The sequence below is a fragment of the Psammomys obesus genome, unplaced genomic scaffold (genome assembly GCF_907164565.1).
Source record: "Psammomys obesus unplaced genomic scaffold, mPsaObe1.curated_primary_1811, whole genome shotgun sequence".
NCBI lineage: Eukaryota > Metazoa > Chordata > Mammalia > Rodentia > Muridae > Psammomys > Psammomys obesus.
Genome location: NW_026596162.1, coordinates 6,678,337 through 6,692,567, shown reverse-complemented (window position 1 = coordinate 6,692,567; position 14,231 = coordinate 6,678,337). Strand labels below are relative to the sequence as shown.

The window sequence follows — 14,231 nt, the reverse complement described above, 5'->3', positions numbered from 1 at the left end:
TGTGTGTGTGTGTGTGTGTGTGTGTGTGTGTGTGTGTGTGTGTGTGTAAAGCCGGTTGGAGCTCTCTCTTTGAAGTTTGCTCTATCCACACAATGTGTGAATGTGTTTATGTATATATGTGTGGAATTATTGGAGCTAATCTTGCATTGTCCATCAAATGTGTGTGTATGAATGTGTGTGTGTTATTCTTTTCCCTATTTTTTTTCTTTTTCTTTGCTGTCTACAAGCAGCAGGGAATCAAGCTTTGAACTCTCAGAGAAAAGTATGAAGAGTGACCAGTTACCAGTTCTACATGCACCACCTCTGTCTACCCCGAAGCTGGTCTTCAGCAGAAAAGCTCAGCCCCAGGAGCTGTGAATAGGTCTCTGAACCCATGACAAAAAAAATTATTGATGAAGATATTCAAGAGGTCTTAAGTGTGCCGTGATTGTAGGTAAATCTGTGTACTTCACCTGGAAATTGTGATGCTCTTAGTTGGAGCCCTTTTACATAGAGAGCCTTGTTCTTCTAGAACCCAAAGACGGCAGGAGGAAGAAACTAGCTAGCCTTAGACTCCAAAGTACGAGGTAGAAGGGAAGCTAGAACGCATACACTGGTGTCACAGTGAGCTACAACAGCGCACAGTCCAGAAAGACGGCTTGAAACAATGCGCCTTGTGCTACGGAGCGCAAAGCGCAGAGAAAGGAAAGTTGCTATAAAAAGAGGGAAAGCATCAGCTAGAAGGAGAAAACGGAGAGGCCCTTGACTTGCCCTTCCAGTTTAATCATGAATGTTTCCTGTGAACAGTCTGGACTCTGCAATCTCGTCTCCCGTACAACCACAGGCCCTTATGAGCTTTCTGGAGTGCATCCTGGTTATGACATGAGCTGGTAAGCTTGAAGGTAAGGTCACTAAAAGCAGCTAGCACCCTTTTAAAAAGGCTCCTCTGTGCCCAGTACCTAAGAAATGACACCCAGGGTTATTCTAACATCTACATGCATGCACATGTACCCATGAAAACACACGTACAAGTGCGTGCACGCACACACACAAACACACACACACAAGTAAATAAACAGCCCCTCAGAACACTAGCAACAGAAGTCTAACCTAAATGTGTAAACCTGATAGTGCTTCATTTCACACCATCCTTTGACTCCTTAGAGAGGGACATAGAGACAGACAGACAGACACAAGCGTGCAGATCTACCTGATGAGGACCAGCCAAAGCAGCCAAGCATGGAAATGAGTGGACCCTGCAAAACACCTCACAATTAAAAGCAATCAAAATGACCGGCAGATGTCTCACAATGAGTTTTCAGAACTATGCCATGCTAGGAAGTCTCCTATCTACAGGATATGTGAGGGCTTCAACCATGCAAATCCATATCCACTGGGGGGAGACACCACCTCTCCAGCAGGCAGCTTCTAAAGTCAGAATTATTAAAACTCATTTCAGGAAAAAAAAAAAATCAGTTGATCCGATTCCTAAAGAACAAAATTTAGCAAGGATCATTTCAGCAAGGACTTATGTGTTTGTGATATGCCCATCCCTCAGGCACCTTTAGTCTTTTCAAAAGCACTCTTCAAGAAATCCAGGAACTCTCAGGATTGGAGAGATGACAGTGGTTGAGAGTACCAGCTGTTCTTGGAGAGGACCTGGGTTCAGTTCCCAACACCCACATGGGAGCTCACAACCGTCTATAACTCCAGTTCCGGAGGTCAATGGCCTCCAGGCACATAGCTGATATACATAGAGGTGAAACACTTTAACACATAAAATAAACTTGAAAAAGAAAAAGCAGCAAAGGAAACAATCAAAAAACACTCATGTCAAACTCTCATGTACTAGGATTACAGATGTGAGCCACCATATCAGGCTCTTCCTAGATTTCTGATCAATTAACCACCTAGTTCCATCAGTAAAATGTTGATTGTATTTGCTCTTAAAATAAAAAAAAGATCCTAGGCATTCTTTTAAAATATTGAACAAGCTGGGTGTGGTGGCACATGCCTTTAATCCCAGACCTCAGGGTGACAGAGGCAGAAGGATCTCTGTAAATTCGAGGTCAACCTGGTCTACAAAGCAAGCCCAGGACAGCCAAGGTTACACAGAGAACCCCTGCCTCAAAAAAAACAAAAAAACAAAAAAAAAAAACAAAAAAAACAATATATAGACATAGATAGATAGGTGGATAGGTAGGTAGATAGGTAGATAGATAAATAGATAGATAGATAGATAGATAGATAGATAGATAGATAGATAGATAGATAGACAGAGAGATATTGGATAATATCAGATTATAACTATCCAATAAAATAATCCCAAAGACACAATTTACCTTCTCTGGTCACCGAGCCTGTCATTCAGGAAATTGAGAAACAGCCGACAGTCCTAAAATAAGCAATACCAGTCTTAAATTTAGAAGCACACTGTTTTCACCATCTTCCTAGGCAACCTTAAATCTTTACAAAGATTCGCTACTTTATGTTAGCAATGGTTTGTACCCAAAGAGAAGGCTGTAGACATGCTGGTTCCTTAAACAGCTAGCATTGCCTACTCAGCTAAAGAATACTTAGGGATCAAAAGTCAAATTCATGACAGATTTACTTGGGCAAAAGACTGAGCAAGAAAAATAGATTTCCCTGATCACTTAGAGATGAGTATTTGACTAACCCATCTTGCATACGCCACCCTAACCTAAGCCCTACACAAGCCGTGTACACTAAGAGACTATTTAGGAAACAAGATACTCTATTTTCATCATCCACAGAGGCAGATGAGGGGCGTCTGGTTGCCCACATCATCCCAGGCACTCTTGGTCTCTCTCAATGAATTCTCCTTGTGCTAGCTAGTTTTATATCAAGTTGGCATAAGCTGGAGTCATCTTAGATGAGAGAACCTCAGTTGGGAAATTGGCTGCATAAAACCCATCAAATCCACAGTTTGTCTCCCTAGTTCCATTCCCTCTAAGGAAACCCCATATTTATCTTCCCACATGTCCCCCAAATATTTTGTAGGCAAGCCTGCTGGGCATTTTCTTCATTAGCAAATGATGTGGGAGGACTCGGCGCATTTTGAGGGGTGCTAATCCTGGACTGCTGGTACCATGTGCTCTATGAAGATAGGCTTGAGTAAGCCAGGAGGAGCAATCCAGTAAGCAGCACCCTTCCATGGTCTCTGCACCAGCGTCTGCTTCCAGGTTCCTACTGAGTTTGCGTTCCTGCTTTGGCTCCCATCACTGGGCTGTGAATCAGGATAGTTAAGCCAAATATACCCTTTCTTTCTTGCCCAAGTTGCTTTTCGGTCATGGTGTTTCAGTACGACAATAGTAACCCTAACTAAGAAACTCCTCGTTTTAAGGTAGATTTATTCCCATTTCACAGATGAAATACTAAGACTTCACCAGTCCGTGATCTCATCTAAATGTATGCAAACATGACCTAAGTCAGGTGGGTGGGACTGTTATTTAATGTGAAATTAAAAACCAAAAGCCCCCCGGGAGTCATGACCTTTTTAGTTAGAACATACTACACCTGGCTAAACCTTTTCTGTGCCTAGGCTGGTCCCGGCGACTAAGACGCACAATGTGAAGGTTCAGATTTAGTACACTGTGAATCACATAATAATCCTGATTACACAATGGTTTTTATTAGGGTGCTTCATGAAAATGAGGACTTAAAAATGAATTTTACCTTTTCCTGAGAACCCAACCCTGATTTAAAGGTATTTGGGAAAGAATAAAGAAAATGCATTTAGCAATTACAGGAGGACGGCAGAGACACAACAAAGCCAAGTACTGTTTTTGTGTTCCTTGAGAACAATCACGTGACTGCAGAAACACACACACTCACACACACACTGCAAACACTCACTCCATGGTCCTCACATCACTAGAGCACAAATGCCACAGCCAGCCACCTGCCATGGTCACAGGTTCTCTCTTCAGGTCCCTAATTCTTTTCTCTTTACTCTCCAATTGTATTCCTCCTCTTCGAGGACCGTTCAAAATCTCTGCCTGTTCCCAACTGTTTGCCTTGCCTGAACGCATCAAATTCTCAGTTCGTCTCCTGGGCCGATTGCCTCTAAAGAACCCTACAGGCGTCTCCTCACATGTCCCCCAGATTTTTGTTTACGCCACCTTTGAGTTATTTCACTGATCAGGGTAAACCAAATCATCTGATCATATCTTAAACAGCGAGGGGACTGGCGAGATGGCTCAGTGGTTAGCAACATATGCTGATACTACAGATGATCCTAGCGTGGCTCCCAGCACCCATGTGAGGCAGCTCACAGCTGCTGGCAGGGAACACAACACCATCTCCTGGCTTCCAAAAGCACTTGTGCTCACACACATACTCCTTCTTACACACACACACACACACACACACACTCACACACAATGAAAAAAATTATTCCTCTTTAAAAAAACTAAACCTTCTCCTGAGCCTAAAACCGGATTCTGAGAGGATCCTCAACTGAATCTGACAGAGCAGAGGACCAGAATTCTCACCGTGTCAAAGTACAAATGATTAACTTCTTTGAAAGCTTTAGCCAGGAGTGGATCCTCAAACCACTGATTTGCAAGTTCATTCCTCTTCTCTGTTTCAACGGTCATTCTACACAACGTCTTTATTAGAGCAACCTGCTGGCTATAATCTGGAGGTTCAAAACACAGCAGACATAGGTAAATTCTGGGCACAAAGCCATAAAAAGCAAGACATCTTAAAGTCAGCATTTGGTCTAGTGTCAAGCAAGTCACTTGGTAAAATGCAACAAGATCCCCTCAGAGCCATAAGGACCATCCAAACTATACTTAATAATTGCCAGGGGGAAAATCTGAAGAAGTTTCATCTGGGCAACATCTTTAAAATACTATTTCTGAGTGATGGGAATATTTTTCAGTACATACATATATGTGTGTGTACACATATTTTTAGGTTTTATATTTAAGGCATATCAAAATATCAAATCAGATCAAATAGCCTTAAGATATTTCTACAACAAAAATAAAATCTCACTAAAGTTACAGCATTTTACTACACTTACATCATAGGCACAAATGACAAATAATTCTCTTTAAAACACAGGGTTTTATTGTAGTTCAGGATGGGACTCAAATTTGCTACATAGCCAAGGATAACTATGAATTCCTGGTTCTCCTTTCTGCATCTCCCAAGTAGTGGGAGTATAGACATACGTCACCACACTGGTTTAAGGCAGCTAGGGCTCAAACCCAGGGGCTTTCTGCACATGAGGCTCTGGCCACAGTGCAAACCTCAAATAATTGTAAGGCAAAAAGAGGGGTGAATTCAGCTGGACCGACAAGCTAAAAGGCTTTTAAATCTACTAAAGCAATCCTGTGATTATTACACAGGTAAAACGCATAAAGATTTTGTTTGGGAATAAAGAGATATCGGAGTCAAAGAGAGGATGTAGAGGCATGCCTACAAGGCCATTGAGGGCTTTCTCTGTGACTCTGATGTTTTTTACTTAAAAGAATTTTAATTGTAGCCACACAGTGAGGTGTGATGACACTGGCCAGTGGGTGTCTGTTAGCTATAGCGAAAGGACAGAATCTCTCAGAAGCAAAGACAAGAAGCTTAATTTCTAAACTTCAAATAAAACACAATGTTTTCCTCACGCTTTCTCATACATCTCCTAGTGTACGGTATTCTAATCATTTAAAATCGTAAACACTTCTTACCGCCCACGGTCAAGATCTTCCTTGCCAATTCTTTCCTAAAACATTTACATAAGTTAATTTTACTAGGGTGAACATTATTGTTAACGCAATAAGTTCAAAACCAAGATATACGTTTTTTGAAATCAGTATCAGAATGTCCACAATGTGCATATATACCTTGCAATGGAAATTTTCTTCACGTTTACATATTGATGACCAATATGCATTTTTTTTTGTTTTCTTAGTTTTATTTTGTGTGCATTGGTGTTTTGCCTATATGTATGTCTACATGAGGGTGTAAAATACCCTTGAACTGGAGTTACAGCTACTGCAAACCACTCTGCAGGTGCTGGGAATAGAATGCAAGTCCTCTGGAAGAATAGCCAGAGCTCCTAACCTCAGAGCCATTTCCTTAGCCCGCCATTTGCATTTTTGGTTTTTGGATTGTTTTGTTTTGAGACAGGGTTTCTCTGTGGAACCTGGCTATCCTAGAACTCACTTTGTAGACCAGGCTAGCCTCAAACTCAGAGATCTGCCTGCCTCTGGGATTAAAGACATGAGCCACCACTGCCTGGCCCGATATGCATTGTTAAACTTTTTAAAAAGATTCATTATTCATTTTATTTTTATGAGTGCTCTGTCTGCATGTGCATCTGCATGTTAGAAGGGGACCAGTATGTGGTTGCTGCGAATTGAACTCAGGACCTCCAGAAGAGCAGCCAGTGCTCTTACCTATCAAACTATCTCTCCAGCCTCCCCCACCTAGAAGTTATAGTATTTTTGAGGTGCCATCTTCCCTTTCATGAAGTGAATTTAGCTTCCTAAGATCTGAAGGTCCATTGAATGATCTATTTCCTGAGTTTGCGGTTTCTTAGGGTTTCTTGGAGTTTGGGTAGGGAGTTTTTTGGTTTTTGTGGGTTTGTTTTGTTTTGTTTTATTTTGTTTTGTTTTTCAAAACAGGGTCTTACTGTAGCTCAGGGTAACCTAGCAATCCTCCTGCCTCAACCTCTACAGGCATGAGCCACTTCTAATTGCTCTCTCTTCACCTAGATACAACTTGACAGCTGACGAAGCAGAGACCTTTGGTCCTGTGCCTCTCCTATGAGGTTATTGCAATCTTCAATGGACCAGCTTAATTTATAAACGAAAGTAAGCTATTACCCTTTACACTGTTACACTGTGATCTTAGCTTCCTCTCTGGCATGTATCCACCTATTCTAGTGTGTCTACCAAATACTAAAACACAGGCTGTTTATTTCTCCTTAATGTCTCAAAGTCATTTTGTGTGTGGCAGGGCAGGGCAGGGTGGGGTGAGGCTAAGAATCGGATCTGAGGCAGGTGCTTCATTCAGCTACATCCATAGCCCTTAATGTTTTGAGCGCATTTCACTATGTAAGCCAAGATGGCCTTATCATGATGATCCTGTCTCGGCCTCCTGAGTGACTGGCGTGGCAGGTGTACATCATCACACTTGGCAAGAACCTCCCATTTTGAAGAATATTTAAGGGAGTCTTGTAGGTTGGGGAGATGACTTAAGCAGTAAAGAGCAGACCTTGCAAGCATGAAGACCTGAGTTCCAGCTACAAAAGCCACATTAAAAAGCCAGATATCCACATCTTCCTCAAAGGCCTACCCCAGCAAGTTCCCTTGCTGCCCCGTACTTTTCCTAAAACTCACCATATCTACGTAGGGCCCCATAGCCGTGACCTGGCTTAGTCTGGCCACCCCATCCACGCCTGAACAGCAGGCACCCTCTCGACTTTCAGAGGGACCTACGTTACTAGCTGGACCTATTCCCACTGCTTCCTCCAGCTCTGTAGCCAGCTCCAGGCTCTCAATAGGACCTGCTGTATGCACATCTACCCACACAGGACCATTTGCACTGCCTCCATTCACCACACTCCATACCCAACCTTCCCGTTTCCTCTACCAGGATCTAGCTTGGTGAACATCCCCGACCTTCTCGTCCATGCTTTCTCCACAATCTATGAGGGTTAGCCTGGGTCCCACAACCCACCAGCCTAGTCTGGCCTTGCCTGCCTTCCTTACAGGAGAGCTCTCGGCTTGGACTAGTAGCCTCACTACCAACCCATCAAGCCAAAGGGCTTTCCCATGTCATATCCAGCTTTTCCACTCAGACATCTACCCTGCCCTGCTGTGGGTGTGGAACAAGCTGCCTCCAATCTGAACCAGCTCCACGTCTGCTCCCACATCTTCTTTTCTCCTGCAAGCTGCCCCATCCATAATAAACCCAGAACTAACAAATGAATGCCACATGCCCAGATCTCATCCCAGAAATACCAACAATATAAAAGATCAGGCCAGCATCTTCTCTCCAAAACCTAGACATGCTTGCCAATGAGAGTTGCTTAGATGAAATCCAAGACACATAAATTAAATAAATAAAATAAATAAATAAACTGCCTCAAAGAATTCAAGGTGTTTAAAGAAATACACAAAGAAATTGCTGAAAGAAATCAGAGAAAGAACTTATGGAGAATAAATGCTTGAGCAATGCCCACGAGAACACAAACATAAGGCTGACAGAAATTATGAAGACAATCCAGGACTCAACAACAGAATTCAATCAGTACACAGAAACATTGAAGAAGAACTCAAGCTGAAATTTAGATTGAATTTAAAAACAAAACTAAACAAACAAACAAAAACGATAGCTCAATTGGAAATCTCAAAGAAAAGCCTTACAAGTAGAATGAATCTAGCAGAAGATAGGATATTGGATCTTAAAGAATATATATATTTAAGATAAAACAGAGGATCTCAACCACATAAGCAAGGAACATGATGAACTTTTTAAACACAAGAAATGCAAAACACCATGAAAAAAAACCAAACTTTCAAATTATAGGCATCAATGAAGGAGAATCTCAAATCAACAGCTCAGACCAGATCTTCAACAAGATCATTAAAGAAAACTTCCCCACACTAAAGACACACTCATACAGATACAAGAAGCAGCACACAGCACACCAAATAGACAAGACCAGAAAAGAAAATTCCCAGTGCATATCATAGTAAAAACATTAAGTATGTACAACAAAGTATATTCAAAGCGCCTGAGAAACAAATTGCAAGTCACACATAAAAGGAAACCCATCAGAATAACACAGCTGATTTCTCATTGTAAACTATGAGATCCAGAGAACCGTGAATACCAAGTACTAAAAAATGATGATAGCCAACTTAAAAGAATATACATCCAGTAAAACTATCAGTCATGATTAAAGGAGAAATAGCTAATAAAATACTTTCAAAGAAAATACAGACATACATCAAAAAGATTCTATACCATGATCAGATACTATGGCTCTATCCCTGAAATGTATTGAGGGTTCAATAGCTGAGGGGCTGTTGGGTGTTTGCTACTTTATGGGTTCCTTACTCTCTCTCTCTTCTCCCCTTCTTTCTTTCCTACCTAGTACTGGGGGAGAGGTTGAAAGGGTGGAATAAAGGTGGAGAAGGGTGAGAGAGTCTTTATTATCATTAAACTACTTCCTGCTGATTAGGGGCATCTGTTTCGTTGAGGCAAGTTTGATCTTCCTTATCAGAATATTCAATTTCTTCTCATCTCTTTGTGCATGATTATTTGACAAGCAGCAGCCACTGCAGCCTCTTTTAGGGCTCTCACATTCATAGACCCTCTCAAGAGTCCCCAGAATTCTAAATGTCATACACTTGCTGAAACTACCTACAGCTGGCAAAAATCCCACCTCTGCTAGAGCACGAGGCAAATCATAGTCAGCTGCTGCGGACAAGCTGAAGCAGCCCCATATCCCACACCTGGCATTAAAACAAAGACACATTCCCTAACATTTCTGTGTTTTTAAAGAAACCAAAAATTCTCACTTCAGCCACAGTCTCTTAAGAGGAGTGATTTCTTTTTTAATGAATGACTCAAAGTCACATGGCTCATAGATCAGCACAATGAACAGCAGCAAACTCCTGCTCAGCAAGCAGCACTTCTAGGTTCTAGTGATGGCACACTTCTTATGGCATGCCACGGGAATGGTCACCAAGATGTCCTCCTTGCTAGCCATCCTCATAGATATGTGTTTAAGTTCAAATTTCAAAACAGGTGCATGTTTGCAATTCACTTCATCTTGTATTAAACCCTCATCCTCAAATGTCACATTCGAAGTGCTACGTAAAACCTTATCTCCAAATGTTCAAATGTAACATATCAAGGCCTTAAAATGTAAGAATTTGGGGCGGGGGAGATGGCTCAGTGGTTAAGAGCACTGTCTGCACTTCCAAAGGACCCCAGTTCAATTCCCAGCAACCACATGGCAGCTCACAACTGTCTGTGATTGCAGTTCCAAGGGATCTGACACCTTCATACTAATACACGTGAAATTAAATAAATTATTTTTTTAAAATGTAAGATTTTAAGATCTATGTAGCCACAACTAGGCTACTAAGTGTGTGTGTGAAGCAGGGGGTATCTGTGTGTGTTTGTGTGTCTCTCTGTGTGTGTCACCGTATGTGTGTGTGTCTGTGTATGTGTGTATGCCCATTGACATCCTTCCATAAGTCAACACTAGAGTTTATATTTACATAATCAGTCAGCTGAGAGAACATTTTAACCCGCAAATTTAATGAACGCAAAGAAAAAACCACCACTACCTCCAAACAAGCAAACAAAAGAAACCCCCACACGGTTAAGAGCGGAGCCTGGAAAAGACTACCCTTCAGTCTTCAGTCCTTCCCAGCCAGATACTCTGAACGCACAGGGTACATGCTGAAGGAAGGAATGAAGTAGGTGAGTGTCCAGAGCACAAAGAATAGTACAAGGATTTGGGGCTTATACCATCACCGGAGTGTGAGTTAACTTACATAAGACAGCATGGGCCTTCTGCTGAGGAGAGCTGTTTTCTCTCTTCCTTGGGTACAGCAGCCAAAATGAAGTTCAAAGTCTCCAGAGCCTGCTCAGAATTGTAATGAGAATTCATGGCAAAGAGACAAAATAAAAATGCATGCATGGGTTTTCCAGAGCAACTGTTAACTTAGTGGGTCGTTACAACTCACCTTCTGCTGAATGGGTGGTGTCACAATGCTCTTTGCCACCAGGTTTCCTACACTAAGTAGGAAGGAATCCAACATCTCGATTGCCCCTGAAAGCGCAATTGTAAACGCATCAAATGGATGCTGGAAAGACCCAGAATTGACTTCTGTGTAGCAGGAAGAAGGGCAAACTGAGAGCAGTTCCCAGTGCAGGGAACAATAGTGCAGGTGAGGGACAGGTCAGAGCCGGCTCCTAGTCACAGCAGCCCCAGGATATGGGACGCTTGGTTTCATAAATGCCCACTAAGGATTGGAACAGCCACCTGAGCAAAGTGTGAGTAGCCTCGTCACTGCTGCAACCTGAGCCAAACCTCTTTTTTGTGCTCGATGGACAATATTCTCAGTGCAGGTACTTGGGCCGTCCTGTTTACATGGTTTATATGAATCTGTATTACATACATATCCATTATACATAATATACAAACAAACATGCTATAAAGTCTAGAGCAGGGAAGCAGAAACCTTCAAATGAGTTGGTCTTCATTAATACAACACAGAAACTTCCACATGAGAGAAACAAGACCGTGAGATACTACCTTATATCAAACTAAGTGAGCTAGCTTTTACAGTTGCACTTGTGGGCTTATATTAAGGCAGTAAGTGGCAACAGCAGTGAACGCCATAGAGAAAGGAATGTCAGGGCCAGCGGGTAATGTTGCTAGGTTCAGATGTATCAACTCAATATGCAAGCTATTTATCACAAAGTACATATATTTTACCCCGGTATAACTCATACAGTTACAGGAAACCAAACAGGGAAGTATGACAATACTGTCTTCAGTTTTCTGTCAGCCAGATAACCTGAGAACAACAGAACCTCAGCTGGACCTGCCATCAACCAGATTAGATGCAAAGATTCGAGCAAACCCCAGGTGGCCAGCAAGACACTTGAAGGCGTCTATCTGCACGTGCTAGCAAACACCCAGCATCGTGCTTTCATTCTGAGAGGAGCTAGAGTGACAGGCTTTGGCTCTGTGACACAGAAGAAGAGACTTGGATGACAGAGGGGTCACAGAAAACTAACTTCTGAGAAGTATGTCAACACCCTTTGTTAAAAAAAAAAAAAAAAAAAAAAGCAGAAAGCATTTGGTTCATTGTCCTGGGACTGACAGCACAAATTAGGAAATAAGTTTTTGAGAGAAACCAGCGGAAAACTTACATGAGAAAGTACCAGGCAAAAATGAAAATAGATATAAGCAAAAACAAAAGAGTGAATAAAACTTACAGCCATATGTGAACATTAACATAGACCAAAGAAGAGATAGGGTAATATCAGGTTACTGTTGATTGAGGGAACTCTGGGAATAACTCTATAGACTCAGAGCACTCTCATCACCAGTGAAGGGGAAAGTGTTCAAACAGAACCCATGCAGCAGCACAGAGAGCAAAGGAGCCTCCCCCACCCCGATGGAACAGGAATGACAGGGTTAAATCCCGGCTGAATACACTGCAGGGATTAATCCTACAATGGCAGGAGATGGTGGGAAGTCCTCCAATAGAAACCCCTTTCTACCTCAGGTGGGAGGGCTGGGCATCCATTCTGCAGAGCCTAGCAGGGCCAGTCAACTGCCAAAGACAGCATGGGAGAACTTGCTGCTTATGGAGCAGCTATCCCCACCCCCTCACCCCAGGGTAGTCAGAGTGAGGCCCCAGCAATGAACTGGTGTTACTACAGATGTGTGGGATCGTCTCTTCCCAATTCATACATTAAAGCATTCACCCCAGTGTGATATCTGAGAGAGGGCCTTTGGGAAACAACTGTTAGATGAGGTCACGAGGGTGGGAGGCCTGCGTGGTAGGGCTGTCACCCGTCTGAGAGACTGCTAGCTCTGTCTCTCCACGATGAGGACACAGTGAGAAATGGAAGATAGCCCTCCCCAGGACCCAAAAATGCTGCCAGCCTAATCTTTGGGTTCACACCCTTCCCCCCATTAAGTAGCACAAACAAATGCCTGTTTAAGCAGCTAGAGCTGTTAGGGCAGCTAGAGCTGACTACAGTGGTCCTCTAACAGACGTGTGCCTCTGTGCAGAGTGGTAGAGTTGCCACGAGGAGAGCAAGAGCCCGCAAACGCACCAAGTCAACGGTTATTGACTCAACAGACAGCTCACACGGATGGATGTGGGCGAAGTATATACTGTTAAGATAAGGTGTGCTCTGCAGGGTTACAAACGTTGCCAAAGAAGGCACCATCACGTGTTTTTATCAGCCATTCTTAAAGACACTCACTATTGCTAATGAAAGTCATAAAGAAAATGTTTAGGACCCCCCCCCCCCCAGACTAAGACAAGCTGCGTTGGTCGGTTTGCTTGGGATCAATAAAAACTCCTGGTGTGTCTGTGAGGGCGTTCCCAGACAGAGTGAGATCATGAGACCTCTCGCCTAAGTGAATGGTATAATGTACTGATGGACTCCAAACGTGGGTAATTAGGAGGCAGAAAAAAAAGCAGGGTACCATTAAAGAAAGCAGATCATGGTTCCAGGGAGGAACTTCATTCTTGGGTGCCGAGTCATAACCTTGTCCCTTCTTCTTGTGACTTTGCTCTGCTTTCTGCCTGTGGTCCTCACCCACCACACGCTCCCAGCTACCACGATGCTCGATCCGAGTTTATAGACCAAGCAGCTCTGAAACTATGAGCCTGAATAAGTCCTTTGTTTTTGTAAATTATTTAATTCAGGCATTTTATCATATTGCTAAGAAAACTAACTGATGCAAAGGCTTTTGTTCCCAAGTATGCAGGATACACCAAAGCTCCCGGTGCTGCTTTTCCAATTGCCATACCTTGTCAAGTGTGGCATCGGCTTACCAACAGCTTCTTTAAACTGAGTAACTCCCCAGAAAAATGACCTTTTCCTGTGCGATGGCCATGTGTTCTGGGATGCTCAAAACATCCCAAGTGCATCTTTGCTTCCAGGATGTCATAATCCAAAGTATCAAATTACCCTTAAACTGGAGTTGAATGGAACAAACTTCGCTGTTTCAAAATTTTACCTTGCAGACTCGAGAAAGACAAAGCTATCTTCATTGGCGCCCAAAGTAAACCAATAGTTACATTGATTTACTCCAAGTTATTCAGTTTAAGTCAATAGTAGCTAAACTTTTGCTGGTTTGTGTCTTTGACAACCGTCTGTTGCTATAGCCGGACACCTGAATCTGGATCCGCTTAACAAAGAAAAGAGGATGGTTTAGCTCACAGTGCTGGGAGCTCAAAAGCTTGGCAGCAAAATCTGTGACTTCTGGGGAAGAACCCATGATGGCAGGAACACAGTGTGGAAGATGATTTATGGGAAGCAGAGAGCACGAAAGCAAAAGGCAACGGCCAAACTCTCTTTATAGTAAGTAATTACAACTAAGTAATTAGTACCCATTCTTGTGGGAACTAGTCCAGTCCTGGACCTGATGAATCCCTTCATGGAGCTGGGCTACAGATTCACTACCTCTCTTTAGGCCCACAGTAGGACCAGGCCTCTAGCACATGAACCTA

General features: G+C 42.8%; 1 protein-coding gene across 1 annotated transcript in view; it reads right to left on the bottom strand.

The window, feature by feature from the left end:
- The window catches only part of Sycp2l (synaptonemal complex protein 2 like), a 54,172-nt gene that overhangs the window by 29,304 nt on the left and 10,637 nt on the right, over positions 1–14,231 (bottom strand). Inside the window, 6 exon segments of the mRNA XM_055595099.1 lie at positions 1,190–1,235; positions 2,322–2,374; positions 4,494–4,639; positions 5,688–5,722; positions 10,521–10,609; positions 10,713–10,798. Coding sequence (XP_055451074.1) covers positions 1,190–1,235; positions 2,322–2,374; positions 4,494–4,639; positions 5,688–5,722; positions 10,521–10,609; positions 10,713–10,798 — 455 coding nt within the window.